This window comes from Urtica dioica, chromosome 3, assembly GCF_054948205.1.
Source record: "Urtica dioica subsp. dioica isolate 48M chromosome 3, U.dioica_male_clone48M_v1_H2, whole genome shotgun sequence".
In the NCBI taxonomy this organism is placed as follows: domain Eukaryota; kingdom Viridiplantae; phylum Streptophyta; class Magnoliopsida; order Rosales; family Urticaceae; genus Urtica; species Urtica dioica.
The window spans coordinates 7,291,143-7,312,347 of NC_142758.1; the positions used below are offsets into that span (position 1 = coordinate 7,291,143).

At 38.0% G+C, this 21,205-nt stretch overlaps 2 protein-coding genes across 3 annotated transcripts; both read left to right on the top strand.

Annotated features, from left to right (window-relative positions):
* The first annotated feature begins 354 nt into the window (after nucleotides 1-354).
* PGR7 (proton gradient regulation 7) lies at nucleotides 355-6,522 on the top strand. Of its 2 annotated transcripts, XM_089608812.1 has the most exons (6): nucleotides 356-945; nucleotides 1,173-1,253; nucleotides 1,685-1,789; nucleotides 5,222-5,371; nucleotides 6,013-6,243; nucleotides 6,319-6,522. In XM_089608812.1, the coding sequence occupies exons 1-5, from the start codon at nucleotides 559-561 to the stop codon at nucleotides 6,241-6,243; spliced, it is 954 nt and encodes a 317-aa protein (XP_089464938.1). In that variant the 5' UTR covers nucleotides 356-558; the 3' UTR covers nucleotides 6,319-6,522. The 2 variants fall into 2 exon arrangements, with proteins under 2 accessions (XP_089464937.1, XP_089464938.1); XM_089608811.1 differs by having other exon boundaries at nucleotides 355-945; nucleotides 6,013-6,522.
* Nucleotides 6,523-8,656: 2,134 nt separating this feature from the next.
* Nucleotides 8,657-15,704, top strand: LOC149402288 (exocyst complex component EXO84B-like). The gene is made up of 7 exons (XM_089608810.1): nucleotides 8,657-9,039; nucleotides 9,679-9,776; nucleotides 10,774-11,830; nucleotides 12,368-12,880; nucleotides 13,022-13,210; nucleotides 14,874-15,010; nucleotides 15,285-15,704. Exons 1-7 carry the CDS (start codon nucleotides 8,896-8,898, stop codon nucleotides 15,445-15,447), a joined length of 2,301 nt encoding a protein of 766 aa, XP_089464936.1. The 5' UTR covers nucleotides 8,657-8,895; the 3' UTR covers nucleotides 15,448-15,704.
* Nucleotides 15,705-21,205: the final 5,501 nt, after the last annotated feature.

Below are 21,205 nucleotides of genomic sequence, written 5' to 3' on the forward strand. Positions count from 1 at the left end.
AACAAATAAAATGTGTTTTTGGAAAGAAAATTTCTTCTCTTCTCTTCTCCTTCTCCTCATCTTCTCTTTACATCTTCTCTTCACATCGAGTATCAAATCGGTCACGAACTACAACCAGTTCGTGGTCAATGTGTCACGAAATCAATCTAGTTCGTGACCAATTTGGTGCTAAATGTGTTAAATTTGTATTTTGATTGATTTTTAGTAAGTGATAAACAATTTGTATTATTGTCCAATTTTTTAAAAAAAGGTCAAACAATTTCTTCACTCATTTTATTTCTTTATTTATTTATATTTTTTTTTATTATTGTTTGATATTTCTTCTCGCTTCACTTCTCAACGAAAAAGCCTTATCTAGTGATTTGGTCCACGTAGGAAATCTTTCCATTTTTTTTCTTCTCAGAAAAGTCTTCCTTCAAGTTCAAGTTCAGCCAACGGAGTACGAGCAACCCATCATTATCATTATCATTATCATCACCGCTGTCGTCGAAGCCGTTCGCCGTTGACCAAAGCTACCAAAAAAAAAAAAAAAAACGACCACCTAAAATTCCCCTAAAAATGCTTATGCAATCCCAATCTATCCGAGCCCTCTCTCTCACCCCCTTAACAACACCCATTTCCACGCCAAACAAGAACACCGCTTTTCCTCGGCCTCGCCGTTGCACTCGGACCAGGTTCTCAGTCCTGAGATGCTCGCTGTCGGCGGTGTCAGAGCCGATCAATTCGGAGCGCGAGACCCGCAATCGCAAGCCGTTCCTTGCCGAGGTGTCGAGGACGATCATGGAGTTGGGTTCGGTGGCCACGCTTTCCACGGTGACGCAGGACGGTTGGCCTCTCGGCATCGGCGTCCGATTCGCCGTTGACTCTCAAGGAACTCCCGTGCTTTGCTTGAATTCCTCTGACGCTCATTCCGTTCTTAATGGCAAGTCTAGCCTCCATGTTCAGGTGTTTCTTGTCACTGCAATTTGGGGATGAATTCGCTACATCTCCTGAATTTAATTAATTGCATTATGTTTTGGCTGATTGTCTCTGTCTTTAATCTAGTCAATGATGAGTGGAAAAGATATGATTGTGCAACTGTGGATGTATCAACTTCTTTACCTGTGTGAATATTGTCAGTCCTTTTGACTTTCTTTTGTCATGTCTTGAATGGTGATTTTATTTTGGTGCAGTTGGAACAATGTGGGCTGAGAACTCCTCAGTGTACCATATTAGGTAGCATTGACAAACCCGAAGATGAAAATACTTTGAAGGTACACTTTGTAATTTTTTTTTCTTCCTTTTTTTTTTTACTTGTTTGAAACAAATTGGGATCGTTCAAATCATGAAGTTGCTTTCAATGCTCTGAAATTGCTTGGCGAACACGAGAGTTGCTAAATTCTGCCTCGTCAAGAATGATGAAACACGAAACCTGATAGGCCGATTCCAATAACGAAAAATAAGTAGTTCATGTTCATCTTGTGTTAGGGAGATGGCTGAGTCTAGTTCTATGGGTGAGAATTTGTGGTGGTCTGGTATTTATTGTTCCACTTAGCATCGTAAAAATTTCCAATGCTTGTATGTGTTATATTTGTTTATGTCAGGTGAATAATATCAATGTGCATGTCCGCATCTCATAACATATGATCTATGGTGCTATAATAAGTTTCTCTGCTAATTTTGATTTTTAATTTAATGTTCCAAGAACTTAAACTCCGCTTGGAAGAAGAGATTTGGTGAAGAAGTTGACGATAGTGTCTTATATTGCATCTCCGTGGACCGCATTCTTCAGACAGAAGATTTTAAAGAGGTACTTTAGGTATTCTAAATACTCTCTTTTGCACTCTTGCGTTAACTAATTTCAATGGTTACCCATTTTTCAGTTTTACCTTAGAAATTAAGAATTAACTAGGGAAAAAAGATTTTTTTGGAAAAAATCTGCAATGTAACATTTGTAATCAATATGGATATTATATATGGAATAATTTTTAACATTTCTTCCCAAACACCGAAATTACTCAAGTATGATTTAGGAGAATACTCGCAATTATTAGCTTTTACTCTGTAGTATTATTAGGTACTTTCTGCTAAGGATCCCTCTTAAGTGTAGAATCTTTTCCACATAATTCATAGCATGTAACATGCTTCTCATTCATTCAGAAAATAAGGACGTCACGTAACCTTTATTTTCTTTAAAACTGATGTGGTATAAAAGCCATAAACCTCTTCCTTCAACGTGGCCTCTCCTACTTCTTCTAAAGAAGTCTCCTTTGTATCGTTTGCCCCGTCCCAAAGTGGCGCCGATGACATATCTTCCTCATCACCAGCCACAAGCAGCTAATGGCTGTGTTTGGCATAGCTTTGCTTTTTTAAAAAAAGCGCTTTTAGATTCTGCTTTGAAAAAAAAAACTGTTTTTTCCAAAAGCTACGAAAATCTAGCTTTTCAATTTTCTTCTATATTTTGCAAAAGCATTGTTCAACTTTTACTAAAAAATATTTTTACCGAACACTTTAAAACGGTTGGGCGTTTAGAAAAAGCTAAAAGCAGGCTTAATAAGCTAAGCCAAACGCAACCATCATCTCCATTTGTCTCAATCGGCCATGGTGTTATTCTATGGCAAGGACATAGACGACCGCCTCTCCGGTGTCCCCATTGCTCCAAGAAAAACTGAAAACCTCGTGGTCATGTCATGGTTTAAACAACTTCATGGCCAATGAAATCGACGGAAACATCCGCCTACATGTTCTTGGACTCAGCCACGTAGTGTATAGAGTCATGAGGTATCTCAAGGTGACTCCCAGAAAACGGCTGCTCTTTCAAGCAAAAGGAAATCGAGGTATCAAAGTATGCCGAGTTCATATGCAGCTCGAGGAGTGGCTCTGAAGATGGATTTAGAGCCCTTGCTCTCGAGATTTGTGAAGGTATATGGATTTGAAGAGTACTCTGCAAATTTGGGTAAATAACCGAGAAGATTATTAAACTGCAATGCCACAACCAGGGCACTGTAAAGAGATTGAGATCAACACACTTCATCTTAGAAAAAATTGAGACGGGAATCTTGGAACTTGCTTACACTCCTTTGTAGCATCAAACGACATCCTCACAAAGGCTCTCTCATGAATTAACTTTGAAATATTATGTAATAAGTTAGGCATGTAGATAAAGTGAACTGGGACTTTCACGATTTCGTCCTAGAGAGGAAAGGGTTCGACTCGCGTTGGAGGAAGTGGGTCAGGGGCTGCGCTTCGTCCGTCTCTTTTTCCGTTCTGATCAATGGCAAATTGCGCGATAGGTTCGGTGGGTTGAGAGGGATTCGTCAAGGTGATCACTTATCCCCCTTCCTGTTCATAATTGCGGCGGATGCTCTCTCGCGTCGTATCTCTCGCGGAGTGCGTAGAGGTTTTTTCAAGCCTATTGTTATCGGGTCGCTTGGCATTGCAATTTCTCATCTCCAATTCGCTGATGATACGCTGATTTTCGGCGAGAATGATTCGGCAAATTGGGAGAACTTGCTTGGTATTGACTTCTATGACGCATCCGGCCTCACGATCAACATTGAAAAGAGCAACATCGTGGGTATTAACTGCACGGAGACTGAGACAGCTGCCCTTTCCGGGGCTCTTGGATGTAAAGAAGATAAGTGGCTGATTTGTTATCTAGGGATGCCGTTGGGAGATAGTCCTAGGAGAAAAGCTTTCTGGGACCCGGTGGTGGCTAAAGTGGTGAAGAGACTTGATGGTTGGAAGCGAGGGTTTCTCTCCAAGGGAGGAAAGATGACGCTCATTAGTTCTGTTCTTTCCGCGTTGCCTACCTATTTTATGTCTATCTTTAAAATGCCGGAGGGGGTCGCTGCCGAAATTGAAAGGATTATGAAACGATTTTTATGGGAACGGTACAATGATGGGCGGTCTCGCGCTGTGGTGAGTTGAGACTTTTGCTGTCTCCCGAAAAATAAAGGGGGGCTCGGTTTTGGTAATCTCGCGGTCAAGAACAATGCTCTATTAGCGAAGTGGATTGAAGAAGATGCGCTGTGGCACAAGGTTATTTCCGCTATTTACGGCGTTTCTCCTAATGGATGGGAACGGGGGGGTCCTAAGGATCGAACTTTTCGTAGCCCTTGGCGATCGGTTTCCCTCTCCCTCTTCTCCCGGTCAGGTGGATTGGAACTTTGGATTCACTAGATTTCTGACGAATAGAGAATCCTGTGAAGCGGCTGGTTTGACAGGACTTTTGGAAGGTTTTAAGCTTTGGGAAGGCCTTGAAGATAGGCGCATGTGGCTGGGCGATGAAGACGTTTTCTCTGTCAAATCTATGGCTGAGAGCCTCTCACCCACTGCCTCTCGCCCTCCTGTTTCTTTCTACGACGCTGTGTGGAAAGCTGCTGTCCCTAATAAGGTACAGTTTTTTGCATGGCTGGTGGCTATCAAGAGAGTAAACACAGCGGATCGCATTCAAAAAACGAATCCTCATATGTCCCTGTCGCCGAGTTACTGCTCTCTTTGTCGTAGTTCAAACGAAGACGCCGAGCACCTCTTCCTCCGGTGTGTCGTGGCCACTGATTAATGGCAGTGGCTCTTCTCGAAGCTGGGACTTGCTTTCAACCCTACCTCCGTAGAGGCGCTGCTAAACACATACGAGTCCCCCGGTTTCAGTTCGAAAAGGGCAGCAGCCGCCAAGACTGGGGTGTTGGCTGGTCTGTGGGGAATCTGGAACACTCGGAACAAGGTTATCTTCAAGGACGAGAGTTGGAATTTACAAAGTTTGATCGACAGTTTGAATCACTGTGTAGCCCTGTGGCTTTTTTCTTCTTGTTCTGAGTTTAAGTCTTTTTCTTTGGCTGATTTGGCTAGGGATTGGCCTAGTGCTTTGTAATTGTCGTTGTTCGGGGTTATGTTTATCGTTTTGAACTTTTTGTACTGTTTTTCGGCTAAGCCGTGTTGAATGAATAAAGTCCCGATGTTTCTTTTTAAAAAAAATAAGTTAGGCATGTAGAGCATGTTCGACCTAACTTGACAAAGAGCTTAGAATTATTGCAATTAGCAGCTTTTATTCTGTATTTAGTTGAGATATATTTAGATACTATCTGGAAAGGATCTAATCTCTCTTACTGTGGAGTCTGTTCCACTTAACTAAATATATCAATAAAGTTGAATAGGAAGCATGTTGGTGCTGCCTTAGACAATATTTTTGACAGATAAGGGTATTTAAAAGAAGTTCTCTTGTGATATGCCATTTAATCAGGTTGGTGCGTGGGTTACTCCTTCAGATTATAAGATTGCGCAGCCTGATCCTCTACGAGACTGCACAGAAAGGCTTGTGAATGAAATTAACGCAAATCACGTGGAAGACGTAAACCGCTTTTGCAACATTTATATTGACATTAACTTTCAGGTTTGTGCTATTTCCATATTAATTTTTTCAACCAGTTTCTTATCTACTGTATTTGACGGCTTCTTTGATTTTTGCCTTGTAATCACAAAATTTTAAACTATCCCATGGTAGGAACATGAGTATTACAAAGTAAAATAGCTAGATGTTACGAGAGGAAACGACACCTGGTGCGACTTTTTGGTAAAAAGAAAGTATCTTGAAGAATAGTGTTGGTGGCTAGGAAGTTTTTTTGTTTTTTCTTTTTCCTGGAAACGGTTTTGGTGTCTCTTTTTATCAAACAGCATTTCATTTGTTACACGAAGCTTAGAGATTGTAGTAAAGAAAATGGTCATGGGTCCTAGAATTTATAAGAGCCTTCAGATAGGTATTTGAGGCAGTAATGATTAGTTCTGCAAAGTCGTAGTCCTGAGGTAGAGTTCGGGTCTCTCGAAGACTTCTGCTCTATTAGATTTCGCGATTTCTCTTATTTTCTATGTGCTATCATTTACAGATTATCTTCACTTGATACTGACAAACATAGCACAAACTGACAGCATGTATATAAGATTAATGAAACGTATAGTACACCCTTTGCTGAAATCGCCATGATTTGTCTTTCGCATTTTCGATTGACTTGGATGGCTCGTCCTTTCTCTGTGCAGATTTCGGAAGCGAAGCTGATATGGATAGACCGGCTGGGTTTTGACATGCGACTATGGTCTCCAGAGAACGGCGTATTTGATGTCCGTATACCGTTTCCCGCTGAAGTGACGGACGAGAAGGGTGTAAAATCTACGTTCAATTGCATGTCCCAACTAGCTTGGGAAGTGGAGAAGCATTTCCGTGCCCCTGATTTTGAGAAGGTGAAAGAAGTGAAGCGAGTAACAAACTAGGTAAACAATTCTACTCTTTTTTTTTACCTTGTCTCTTTTGAGTTTTCCAGTATATGACTTGCTTAAGTTGAAAAGGTTGAGGCGTCGATGCTAATGGAGTGTAGCTCCGGGAGAGGAACAATTAATAAAAAAATTTCTTTCTCATTTCGAACAATCTTGTGTACTCATTAAAACAAGGATAACAGGGCTGGTAATTTTGGAAGTGAACAATATATTATGAGGAAGGCGTATTTGCACTATTAATTCAAGAATCATATAATAATGCTTCATTTTGACTGATGAGGAAGCGTATTTGCACTATTAATAGGAACGTTTAGCTAAAGTTAATTATATAGTAAAAATATAATAAAATATGGAATTGCCTAGCGTATATAAATTAAATTAACCGCATTTAAATTACATATAAAAAATAATCCATTTATTGTAACGAAAAAAGAGAAAAAGGCAACAATGAATGAACTGAAAAATAAAATAAACACTATGGAAATACATTGATGAATCCTTTATTAAATTGTATGTAATGAATTTTCCAGATCGAAATAAACAAAAATGATAGAATGGCTAGAACAAAACCAAATAATTTGTTTTTAATGATCCTTAAGTTTTCGTGTTAGTTCTGCCAAATTTTTGCCAATATGAGGATCAGTGTCCAACTTCGTCAAAAAAAAAAAAAAAAAAAAAAAAACTGGCAACTTTGATTATATAATCAATATATTATTTAAAGTTACTATGTTGTCCAATACTTTAACTATTCATGAGGTTAGATCTGTTGACCTACCTAAAAGTTCAATGTTAATCCTTATTTTTGTTTTAGATTTTATTAAACAGATGAATGCCAATAATGTCTTTGTGAATGGATATTTCTTGATGAATGTGATACGCCCAATATTTTTGTACTAATTTGAATATAAACTAAAGGTAAGAATATCAGACTGAGAGGTCCGTGCTCTCCAAATTGAAAACTAATGACTATCCAGATTTCTTTTGATGTCCAGTCGAGTTCATGCAATAATGAGGGCAGTGTTTGCAAGTTATCAACTAACTTTAGAAACTATAACAACCATCCAGATTGTGGAATATTTGATTTGACAAAGCTTTTAAGAACATCAATTTTGAGCAATCTATGAACTTCGGAATGTGTATACAAACTGATACACAAAGGCAAAGTAAGTTTATTCGTCCAATGTTGGTGACATACTAATTGAAAATAATATAAGAAAGTTACAAGACGTTAAAATTTGGCTTGTAAATCAATTTGCCATAAATATTTTTAGATAAGAGTGCTTATGTTTTGGATATTTAGATCTTTCTAGATTGAAAAAAAATAAAATGTTGACGCTCTATCTACGGTTACTTAGGCATTGAAGACTACAAGATGGAATAACTATTAATGTTGGATTTCATTCCTCATCAATATTAAATTCATGGACCTAAAAAAAATTGAGCCCATGCCCAGAGAACAATCTCGAAGTCCGGAGGTATGGCCCATGACGAAATTGCTAAGTTAAGCCATTCGTTTCTTAGCCCATCCCAAACAAGGAGTGACGAGTCGAGCTCTCCTTGAATAAGCTTGTTGACCAGAACTCTCCGAGTTAGTGAGTTGATTGGCTTGATTCAATGTATTAGTAGTGTAGTCCGATAGATACATCTCAGAGCATCTCTCTGAATCCGATCGATACCTCTTTGATTCGATCATTATGATCATTCCGAGCTCTCGATATGATCATTGTAAGATTGATTCTATCATTTCATTCCTCTTTAAAGTCCCTTAGCTCAGCTTGATCTGACGAAGGCTCGCTCAAACGGTTTCCTAAAGACAAGGACATTAAAGACCAGTAAACTACAATCTCCTCAATCGACGAGAAGGATGAGACTAGGTCAAAAATTTAATACTACTACATAAAATGAAGTAAGTAAATAAATAATGCATCACAATAAAACAACATAAGTCACTTACATGGCGTCCAAACTTTGGGAGCTCAAGAAGTTTAGACCCCCCGTTTTCCCCGGGTAACCTACTCATAAAAATGGATGGAAAATATTGAATTTGTAATTACCAGAACAAAATAACATGCTCGGATAAATCATAACCCAAACACAGAGTATATCATGCATCCATTGATGTAAACAGATAAGATAACAAAAGCATAATACAAATGAAAAGGTGTGTTTTTATTTGTCATTGTCAAGCATATTCACTATCAGCAAAATTGTTAACTTGCGTTATTTTTCGTAATGTTTTCAAAACGCCACTATTACTGATATGAAACGCCCATTTTCAGCTACTCTTGTAATTTCCCCGATATTCAAGAAAATGAGATGGGCTTTGCTTTTATCAAACAGCCCAACTAAAATGTGAAAGCAGGCCCACAGTCCAAGTGGGAAAACAACAAAGGAAAATGAAGATGGAAAATAAAACAGAGAAGGTCAAGCTGTCTTCTTTCTCCCTCTCTGGTCGTCGTCTTTCTGCAACCGAAGGTTCGATGGCCTGATATTATGAATATGCCAATCCCCTCTTTCGTCGCAGACACGGAATAGTCTGGACTAGTTTTTTCTATTCAGAACAAGAGCTCCTATCTCGCAATTCGATTTCCCCGATTTCGAATTTGTGTCGATTATAGAGCGGAAACCGTGATCGGATCTGATCCATCAATGGCTTCCGCGAAGACAGCTCGTTCGAGAGGAACGCCGGTCAAAGAGAACGGCACGAAGCTCGAGGAAGGCCTCACCGTCTTCAAGTCCGATAAATTTGACGCTCAGTCTTACGTTCAGTCCCGTTGCTCTCTTAACGAGAAGGTTGTTGTTTTATCTCAAATTACTCCCAAATTTATAGTTTATCTCTGGGTTTGAGTAATTTTGGGGTGAGACTAGTATGGTAGAGGAGTTTAATCAGTTGAATTGTGCAAGTTATGGTTCTTGATCGCTAATTGTTTCTTTGCTTTAATCCTTTTTGAATTTCTCATTCATTACGGGCTACTCATGGGACTACATATTCGGGAAAAATCTCAGACTTCTTTGGGGGTTCAAATCAAGAGCGTATCTAGAAATGTTTTGCCTTTCTGTATGTGATAACTTTGATATAGCCATGAGTAAATCCCATAATCTTAACTCTACATATCTACAAAAATCCAGGCTCTCCCAACTGGGCATCAATTCTATCTGCCATATAATTAAGTTCCTATCAATCAAAAAGAGTTTCTTACACCCTGTGGATCAGAGGCCGTTTTTTCTTACCTAGAAAGATGAAAAAAAAACTGTTTTTGTGCGCTTCTTTATTTACTTTTATCGTAGAATTTTTCTGAAAGTGTATTCCTTTACAAAATGTAATTTTGATGTAAAATTCATATAACGTATGTGATTTATGCTGAAAGCAGCAGAATTTATGTTAAACACGTGTTATTGAAGTTTGAGGTTAATATATTTCATTGTTTACAGGAAATAAAGCAATTATGTTCATATCTTGTGGATTTAAAGAAAGCTTCTGCAGAGGAAATGCGTAAAAGTGTCTATGCTAATTATGCAGCTTTCATACGGTAAGATTTTCTTCTACTACAAAAATTTGGAGAGTAAGATCATAACTTTTTTTTTGTCAACCAGAGGACCATTCCAAATCCAAAACAATAAATGATAGGTAAACTCTCTTCCAATGAATGATATTGTAAGGCTTGGAAGCTATACATTAACCTTTAAAATAGAATTCTGTGTGGTGGTTCTGCAATATATTTAGCATGAAAAGTCTTGTGTTGTAAGAAAAGTGTAGAAGGAAAGCTTAGGGAATCATTTATTCATTTATTTGAGGTGTAGGAAAGTGCTTTTACTTGTAATAAATATAATCCTTCCTACATATGTGGTATGGAAGCATTCCTGCATCTTATCTGGGTTGTAGCTCAGCATGATTAGTTAGTTCCAGGTTTACTGTCTCTCTCTCTCTCTCTCTCTCTCTCTCTCTCTCTCTCTCTCTCTTTTCGTGTTCACGGAGAATATATTGTTTGAAAGTAAAGAAATCTTTAGTAAATAGAAGATTAGGATATTAAAAGGTCTACTCCAAATTAACTCGAGAAAAAGGGTCCAGTGACAAACAATATAAAAAATTTCAAAGTTGAAACCTCAGAAAGTACAGAATGGAGATCTTTACTTTTAGGAGAAAGCAATATAGATACCAAAAACCTTTAAATTCTCCAAACTTGAATTCTCTTTCACTCCACTCCTTCAATTATTTTTTGTTCCCCTTTAACCCAGGCTTGCTTTGAAAATTATAGCTAGCTTCAATTTCAGGGAATAACTGTGACATGCTCAGATTCTTCAGAAGTAAAACTCAATACCGAGAGTAAAAGACCATATACAAAATCCATGATTTTACATATATAATGTCCATATATGGAATTCTTTAGATTAGAATTGAGATCCCGATTTTACTGATGATACATTTCTCTATTCAATTATTTAATACCATGTTGTTTTGTCTGATAGATTGTACTAGTAAAAATAAAGTTCTGATGTATATTAAGATAAGATGACTTTTCCTTACAGCACATCAAAAGAGATATCTGATCTAGAGGGAGAGCTATCTTCGATCCGGAAACTGTTATCTACTCAAGCTACATTAATTCACGGTCTAGCTGAGGGAGTCAACATTGATTCCTTTCCCAAGTCTTCTCCAGAAGAAGCCAGTGCAAATTCATTCTTAATTTCCGAGGATAATGAATCTTCAGAACTGGAGAAATGGTCGATAGAGTTCCCCGATCACCTGGACGTTTTATTAGCCGAGAGGAGAATAGATGAAGCCTTGGCCGCACTTGACGAAGGAGAACGTGTAGCTTCTGAAGCAAAAGAGGCAAAGACATTAAGCCCTGCTATGCTTATGTCCCTGCAGAGTTCTATCTCTGAGCGTCGGCAAAGATTGGCTGATCAGCTTGCCGAGGCTGCGTGCCAGCCTTCCACTCGCGGGAATGAACTTCGAGCTGCAATTTCAGCTCTTAAAAAGCTTGGCGATGGGCCACGTGCACACTCGCTGCTATTGAACGCACATCTGCAGAGGTATCACTATAACATGCAAAGCTTGCGCCCCTCAAGCACCTCATACGGCGGAGCTTACACTGCTGCTCTCTCACAGCTTGTATTTTCTGCTATTGCTCAAGCTGCCAGTGATTCTATGGCAATATTTGGCAATGAGCCGGCTTATACTTCTGAGCTTGTTATGTGGGCTACAAGACAAACGGAATCTTATGCTCTTCTCGTAAAAAGACATGCTTTAGCTTCATCGGCTGCTGCTGGAGGTCTACGAGCTGCTGCAGAATGCGTTCAGATAGCTTTAGGCCATTGTTCCTTGTTGGAAGCTCGTGGTCTGGCTCTTTGTCCGGTGCTGTTAAAGCTTTTCAGACCTAGTGTTGAACAAGCATTAGATGCTAATCTGAAGAGAATTGAAGAAAGCACTGCTGCACTTGCGGCTGCTGATGATTGGATACTCACATACCCTTCAACAACAGCGCGCCAATCTAGCAGAATGTCGAGTTCATCTCTTGGTAATCCCGGGGCATTTCAACATAAACTTACAAGCAGTGCCCATCGGTTTAATTTGATGGTCCAGGTGAGCTTTTTTCATCCCTTGTCATATTTCCTCGTGTATATTGCATCGCTTTGCTGGGATCAGGAGTGAAGTTATTTCTGTAACATTGTATAGGCTCAAGTCCTTATACTGGGAGAGAATTAAAGTTTTCTTTGATATGGTATATGATCTAGAGATGTGCGATAACTCTGATGTTAGTTTTAACTTTTAAATAATTTGTCAACATTGATAGAGATTTTTTAGCTTCTTATATGATTAATTTTTTACACACTTTATATAGGTGATTTACAATTTCTATCACCATTATTATATGCTGTTGAAGAGGGTTTCTTTTTCTCTATTGCTGCTACGGCAGTCTTGGTGTAAATCTACCCTTTGGGATAACTTTCCTTGGTAGTAGTTCTATTAAAAATTAAAAGTCTGTTATTTGTACCAATATATGTGTCGAATTCTCGTTCCTTTTCTTTAATATTTCTTATTTTCTAATTTGTTTCTTATAATGTTAACTTGGTTTTCAGAAAGTGCTGTATCTATGCTTATACTTTATAATCGTCGCAGGACTTTTTTGAGGACGTAGGACCGCTGCTGAGTATGCAGCTGGGAGGTCAAACATTGGAAGGTTTGTTTCAAGTGTTCAACTCGTACGTGAACACACTAGTAAAAGCCTTGCCTGGTTCAATGGATGAGGAAGCAAATTTTGAAGGTTCTGGGAATAAAATAGTCAGAATAGCTGAAACCGAAGCTCAGCAGATTGCCTTGCTTGCAAATGCATCGTTATTAGCAGATGAACTACTGCCACGAGCAGCCATGAAGCTATCTCCACTAGCTCAGAGTAACTACAATGATGATCCCCATCGAAGGCCTACAGAAAGGAACCGTCATCCTGAGCAGAGAGAGTGGAAAAGGCGGCTGGTTGGCTCGATTGATAGACTGAAAGACACTTTTTGTCAAAAACATGTGCTAGATCTCATATTTACGGAGGAGGGTGACAGCCTTCTTACAGCAGAGATGTACATAAATAAAAAAGGAAATCCAGATGAGATAGACTGGTTCCCATCTCCCATCTTTCAGGTACTTGCTTGCTCTTATATGAATTGTTGTTTGTGTTAAACTTTTGTCGTAGAGAATGGGTTTTCCTAGTTTCTCTAAACGTAATTTACTGCTGCTTTTTTTTTGGTCCGACTTTTTCACTAAATCTTTGTTGCAAATTAGGAACTTTTCCTGAAGCTGCACAGTATGTCAACCTTAGCAGCAGATATGTTCGTAGGCCGGGAAAGATTTGCCACGTTGCTATTGATGAGACTAACGGAAACAGTTATCTTGTGGCTTTCTAATGACCAAAGCTTTTGGGATGATATTGAAGACGGGCCTAGGCCCCTAGGTACTCTTGGTCTCCAGCAGGTTTGTAAAAGCCCTGTCTCCCTTTACTGTCAAATCTATTTTCTGTTCTTTTTAAAGAAATTTAGGGTCTGTGTTCCACTCTATTTTTTCAGTCTCTTATATATAAAGATACAGACGGTTTAGAAATAGTCAAAGTGTGCTATGGGAAGCAAGGGAAACCCAAAGCAAAAAAAAAAAAAAAATAAATAATAATAATAATAATAAAAGATTGATAGCCAATAAGCAATGCTATGTTTAATCTTATCTGAAAACTCAGAGAAACTAGACGTTCAAATGCTATGGTGTGACTGAACAATATGCAATAATATGAACTCACGTGAAAGCTGAGGGAGAGGTAATCACGGGTGTAGAATAAAATTATCTTGCTGTCTCTTGGAACCTGGCGTTTGAGAGCATTGTTTAAAAAAAAAATGAAAAGCAATGAAAATGTCATGACATAGCTTATTGGAAAGAAGACTAAAGTTATAAAAAATAAAACAATAATAATATAATGAAATGAAATTCTGTGAGAATGTTCGTTATGAACCCGGGATTTCGATCTTGTGATGGGAGGAGCTTTAATTTCCATTAACAAGACTATTTAAGAATGCAAAGCTTCACCCGAGCCTAATATCACATTTTGAGAGATTGAGTTATTTGGTTGGAGGCTACCTCATAAATATAAGAGACCCAATTATAAGTAGGTCTAGGGACAATCCCGGAATAGCATAATTAAACCCTAATTGCCTAATATAAACCCTAATTTCGTAATAAGAAAGATGCATAGTTAAAATACTAATTGCAAGGTTTAACTAGCCTAATTCATAATAAAAAAAATCTGATATCTATTATTAAAACCCATGATGGCTTAATACGTAACAATGTCATGGTATGGTGTAGCATATTAATAACAAATAATTAACTAAGCCACCAAAATTAGAGGATTTGCTAATTAGTCAACCTTTAGTAAATTTTAGGTAAATAGCCAATTCAGTGACGTGGCATCTTGTAAATTTGGTCAATTTTAGAGGATTTACATGGTATTTACGCCAATTTGGTTTTTTAAATAATATTTTGTGGCCATTCACTAAAAACTTACAAAAGATTGGCTAGATGGCAAAATCCATTATTTAATGGGGCTATATATCTACTGAATTAATAATTAGAAAGAAGACTTGGTTTTTTTTTTTTTTTTTTTTTTTTTTTTTTTTTTAAAGAGAATTTAGTGTATTTTTTGTTGAAGAATTTTTTTCGTAAATCAGTAGAAATTCCAAAAGAATTAAATGGACAAATACAGTCACTATTTGGATTATACTAAGGAAAGCTATAATCTCCCTTATTTCTTCTGCATTTTTCACTGAGCAGTGGAGTGTTCTTTTGGCTTTTGTATGTTTTTGTTTTTGTGTTGGTGTTTTGTTCTTGTTTTTGGCTGAACAGAGGTAATTGTCTTTTCAGCCAACCTTCCCATATTAAGTCGAATTCGAACCTGCATAATTTTTCTTTGATCCCAGAGCACTGTCTATTATTCTATATTAGTAGTTTCTTTCTCTGTACAAGATGTCCGCATTTGCAAATTTTCCTGAACAGTGTTGTGATGCATGAAATATTAAATACATGGAAACCTATATATCAACTCTAACCTTGGCAGAATTTATATCTGACTTTTGTATCTCTACGTATGCAGTTCTATTTGGATATGAAGTTTGTCATATGCTTTGCTTCGCAAGGTCGTTATCTGTCAAGAATTCTACATCGAGTCGTAAATGAGATCATATCAAAAGCCATGGCAGCTTTCGCCTCAAGTGGGATCGACCCGAACAGGCAAGTTACTTTACTATGAATTTTTTTTTCCACAACAGTAGGGGCATTTTGTTCCAAGATACAACCTTCTCAAACTGCCTATTCTCAGCTCTTGTAATCGGAATGTGCAGCAGATTAGCGTAACGGCTAATTTCAATTCTTCTGTTTTGTTTTCTTGAAATTCATCCATTCTTGTAATTACTACTATACAATCAAAAAGAGTTTTTTGCTTACAGAAAAATTAGAAACATCATTATGAATCAATAAACATTCAGCCTGTAATTTATGGTTTCAGTGTGTTGCCCGAGGATGATTGGTTTAATGATGTCTGCCAAGAAGCAATCGACAGACTCAGCGGAAAACCGAAAGGTATCAACGGTGAGCGCGAGATCAACAGTCCAACAGCCTCTATTTCAGCTCAATCAATCTCTTCAGTAAGATCTCATGGGAGTTCTTGAAAATACTCTGCCATTGTACATTAAATCGTAAAGATAAACTCAAATTTGCCTGCAGGCTATTGTATTCATAGTAGGTTTTTCTCAACTCAGCTTCTTTTACTTTTTCTATGTTTTTTTGTTTTTGTTTTATTTTTATGTCTGGTTATTATTCTTTTGGGTGACTTTGTTGGGTTTGTATATGCTGACTGCATTACTTCGTAGCCGAATTAAAGATTGTACAATTCTTTCGAAGGCAAGGAAATGGAGTGTTTGTGAAAGTATTTGCAATTACTCAAATTCTGGATTGCCTATGGTGAAACTGAATCCGTGTATGGATGTACAAATAAATTACCGTATCTATTCGATGAGCAAAATGTGACGCAGGGAACAACACCATTTACATTTACCTGTTCAATGAGCAAAATGTGACGCTGGTACGTGAGCCATTGTATGAGGGTTCTCCTTTTGGCGGTGTGTGACTTGCACCAATTTGAACTGTTGTTCACACCCTTCACTGGGGAGGAATCTTGTCACTCCAGGATTGTAATGCTCGATTGCACCTCTTATGCATTGCAATCCAGGTTGTTGTGGTGTGTTAGGTGATTTTTCTGCTTATGTACTTTGTTGTTTTGACCTGCCTTGCACGGTGTGTCCTTTGGGACTTCTACTAGTGCCTGGGGTCGTCCGGATACTTCTCTTTTTAGGATCGGTTTGCGTGATAGATCAGTTAGACATTTGTTTCACCGGTTAAACCTTTTAACCGTTTTTAGACGTTTAATGGTTACAGTTAATCATTCAAAACTGTTAAAGGTTCAACTTGTTAAATGTGATTTTTTTTAGAACAATTAACCATTAGATTCAATCTTTGTTTTTTTCTTGGTGGTTGGTTAACCTTGAAATAACTGGTTAAAATCAACCGATTAATTAATTTTAACAAAAAAACGATTAAAATGTAAACTAATCGACTGATTCATTTTAACAAGTGAAAATGCCCACTTTATGGGATTCTCGAGCATTTTTTTTTCAATCACTTTACATTAATCCGAGTTCTTAGTGTAGAATGTGTAAGGAATTATGAAGTACATATATGTAAAATTGAAAAAAAAAGTGTTAGAAGATTCTTTATTGAAATTGAAAAATTGGCCAAGGCCTTCTTGACCTGAAATTGATTCGTTGAAAGACAAAGAACAATGGCACGACTATCGGCGAATCTTATGAATATGGTGTTTACCATGTTCATGGAAACTTTAGCGACATTTCTTATTAATTCGATTGTCGTCACCATGATCGCCTTCTAGTCCGTATGGTCCTCGGTCAAGGCTTCATCGAGCATTCTCAGGACAAGTGGGGATGAGTGAGCTTCCTTAACAACTTTCGGAGTGGGGGTAGTGACTCGCATAATTTTGTCTTATACATCACCACAACGGGGCGGAGGTGAGTGGACTTCCTTTACAACTTTCAGATTTTGTCGGGTTGGACTTTGAGTAGTGTAAATCTGAGTTGGTGGGAGGCTGGTGATTTGGTGGCATGCTCCTTCTCAATCTCTTTCTTTTCGAGTTGATGTCGTTGGAGACCGTCTGGTCTCTTCACTATGAGCTTTCCTCATCAGCCCATGTTTTTGTGAGCTCTGCTATTGTTTTTAGCGATCCCCGAACATGGACAAACTTTCGATGATTTCCATGATGGCATTGCTATCCTCAATTTTTTTACCTTGTTTCTTCATCATCATCCAAGTTTAGTATGTTGGTGTGATCAACGACGGCTCCTTTTCTATTGTATCGGGGGAATGGGAGGAAGGCGGAAATATTTGCCACAAATCCTCATCTAGAATGATTTCCAAAAGGAAGAGACAGGATCTCTGCAACTATATAAGGACCTTTGGGTATAGGTTTTATAGGTGTCTCGGAATTCACGAATCTCTGAATCATAGTAGGGTAATCTAGCCCTCGTTCATTTGGTGATTCATCGTTGAGGTTCAAGGGGGTTTACCCTTGGTCGAGTTGTTGTCCCTTGCCCTATAGCTTCTCGGACTATTTAATTTCACGCAATCTCCCATCGCGTATTGAATTGTTGCCTTAGGATTGTATCTTATGGAACCAGAGCTAATTGGTTCTTTATTTGGACACCAGCACCATTAACAACGTACTCCATCTCTCAGCCTAATCACTTAGCTACTGAATGACGATAGGGATGCATTCTCAATGAGGAACAAAGATGGGAATTAGGGTGGGACAAGGCAAGCGCTCCTACCTTGCATTTTTCGAGGTTCACCATTTCTAGGTGCCTTCCTTTGTCTTGGTTGTTTAATTTGGTCAATCCTTGTATGGAAAGTCTCAAAGGTCTGTTGTTGCCTCCCTTGGCTAGAGTTTAAACCATCAGGCATGGATCATTATTCCCACCCTCTTGACCAATGTGAATTCCTTCAAAATTTTCTCCTTGAGAATCCCATGTTCTCAGGATTTTGTCTAGGGGACTCATCCTCTAAGGAACGCTTATAGAGCAGGGTTATACAAGAACATGCCGGTAAGCCGTTTGAGGTGACCTTCCAATCGTCCCATACTCCCGCGGGGTTGCGAGTGAGATCAAGGGGGTATTTCCTAGGCGCAATCTTGCTACGACTCTGTCGAACTCTATCTAAGGAAATCGTCTCGGGAGAGGCGAGAACTATCTCTTAGTTTTCTTGCCAGCAATCTCAGGTATTGGATATGACGATCTTCTTTAGCTAAAGGCTCTTTGTTTGGAATTACCTTGAGGCTTTACCATACTAAAACTTTTCGAGATTTTTGTGATATATAAGTTGGTGGTTGCACATAGATTTTCTTGTTTCTCCCTCCTTATAGCGCCAAAATTTGAATGCTTGGTCTCAAACTAACATTCAAGAGAGTCTGGGTTGGACCCTAGGCTAGACCTTGACGTCGAACATAGCTAAGGTTTGGGTTGCCTCTTATTTAAGTACTCCGAACTTGTGGGAAATGTATCATCTGATCTAATTTCTATGAAAAGAGACAGAGAAATAATTTAACTTAAAAGGGCATGCATGTATTTTCCTTGATCTTCAACAGTCGACATTAGTTTTAGGTGGAGATAAGGTGTCATATTGTTGTTGAGATATTTCCATACACAAGTGCACATAGTCGCAAAAGTAGAATATCGAAAGAACGAGTCGAATGGACTAAGCTTAATTAATAATTAAATCACCTAGAAATGAATTGAACTCGAAAGGTGGAAGAGAATGATTATCACTAAATTAAAGAAGAATGAATAAACAAAGAAAATAAAAGATGATTTTATGGATATGCGAAGGTAAAGACTATAGCTTCAGAAGTCTATTCGATGGTTTGGATTCATAGAAATAACGCACGATGTAAAATTATTATTTGAGAGGACATTGGTGCACCCATTATATTATGTTAATGGAAGGTTTATTAAGCAGCCTATGGGTCCTGTGTTTTTTTACTCTCATTTTAAGGGTTTTCCACGCTAAAATCATATTCCGCATTGTTTTACATGATTTTTCCCAACAAAGTGGCATCAAAGATATGGTTCGAACCTTGTGCACCATGTAACCATGGAAAGCAACACAAGTATTTAATGGTCACATTGAATGGCTCCAACTACAATGTGTGGAAGGAAAGATGGAGGACTTGTTGTGTGTGAAAAATTATTATTTGTCTGTGTTTGCGACCGAGAAGCTGGCTACTAAATCTGAGAATGAGTGAAAATTGTGTCACCGATACGTTTGCGGCTATATCTGGAAGTGGATAGATGATAATGTCCTCAACCACATCAGTGAAGAGAAACGCGAGGTCTTTGTGGAAATAGCTTGAGGAAGTATATGCTCGAATGACCGAAAGTAATAAATTGTTTTTGATCAAGTAGATGATGATATTGAAGTATCAAGATGGCACATCCTGTTGTCAATGGTGCCTACAAGAAGAGTAGTAGTCTTTACTTTCGTACATTTGATGTAATAAAGTCTCACGAAGACTCTTGCTTGTAACTGCTGAATAATTAATAAAAGTTAAAACTTTCATTCATTCTTCCTATTCTGTTGGAAGCTTATGATAAACTATACTAGTTAGTTCTTAAACAAACCTAACAACAAATGAAGAGTCAAATATAGATTTGCATGAACAAACTCTTCATGGTTTGCTTAAAATAGTATATTCACAATCTAAGGGTCAAAGGGCTATTGATCTCAGTATGATTGTTAGGAGAATCTATGATGTCTGGTTATGGGACATTGAGAATTGGAGACTCTATAGTTCTTCCTAGGTATCTTCTGAAGGTACTGAATTGACCAGTGCACTTTTAGAGACAGAATAAGAACAAACCATTTAACCTCTTATGTCTCGGACTCACTATGTATGAATTGCATCGTGCTTACCTAAATCCTGAAATGAGACATGTCATTTCATAGCTTACGTATTCTCATTTGTGAAAGTCAGAGTCCTAGATTCACTATGTGATATAGATAAGATCGAAGTACTAAGTTATGAAGATGTCATGAACAACTTTGTGAAGATCTCATAGATATGGAATTCATGTACAAGATTGCTGAAATGCAATGTATATCACCTCATGCTTTGTTCCTTGGAATGTGTATAAATGAACTGGACAGTGTCCAAATTGAGTCATGACTCTTTTGGATGAATCAATGTGACTTGTTAGCTTCTCGTCAATACATTGTTTCTAACTTATTCACAAGCGACAAATGAGTTGAGGAAATAACAACTAGAAGGGTAAAATTGTAATTTTGTAAATCCCATCTAGTTGATGATATTCATGAAGGGTAAACATAGATAATATTCAGTGGATCCACTCATTACAATCAAGTAAAATTCTTGAGTAGAAAATATATTCATTTGAACCAAGAGATTTCAGTGTCAACTCTTTAGTGGAGTCAGTTGACATTAAGCTAGAACTCGAAAAAGGTTTGTGAACTTTTGAGTCCAAGTATGCTAGCTCAAGCTTCGTTCATTTGGATCCATGAGGTCACTACCACAAGTCATTAGAGTAGGATTAGTTAAACTACAAGCTAAGCCAAAATAAGAACTAGACAAGTTTTACGAAACTTGTCTAAAGGGTAATTTTGTCCTTTTGGGCATGGGATGGTATGAGTGTCAATAAATAAGTTTTTTTGACATTGTCATATGATGAAAATGGGTTCAAGTCACTCGGCCATAATGAAATAATTGGGCCTTGAGGATTGAATTTCATTTCATGGAATTTTACTTGAAAATTCTTAATGGGTTTTTTCTTATGTTGTCATGAACAAATGAAGAAACATCTAGAAGCTCTCCGAACCTTCCAAACAAAGAGGAGAAAGAGAGTTTATTTTGTGCATTGATGTATGAAGATACTTGCCAAAAGAAAAAGAGGAAACAAATTTCCTCTTTGAGGAAAGAGCATGGGCGGCAAGGCAAGATAGAGCAAGCAATAGAGGAAACAAATTTGCTTCTAGAAGCATGTGATGGACGTGCAATTAAGGAAGAGGAAACCAAAGATTTGCTCATGAATATGTGATATTCAATGGAAAAGAGGAAACTACATTTTTAAGGCAAACCTCCTCCTATAAATACCCCACCTCATTCACAACTCACAGCACACAATTTTAGAGATTGAGGGTTTCTCTCTCTAGACTTGTTGGCCGCCCATCTCTCTCTCTCTCTAACCCTTCTTGTTCTTTCGTTTTGGCACCTAGGTCCTCATTAGACCTAGCATTTGTTTTAGCTCTTTGGCTCAAAGACTTGTTCTTTAGTCATCGTGTTGAAAAGCG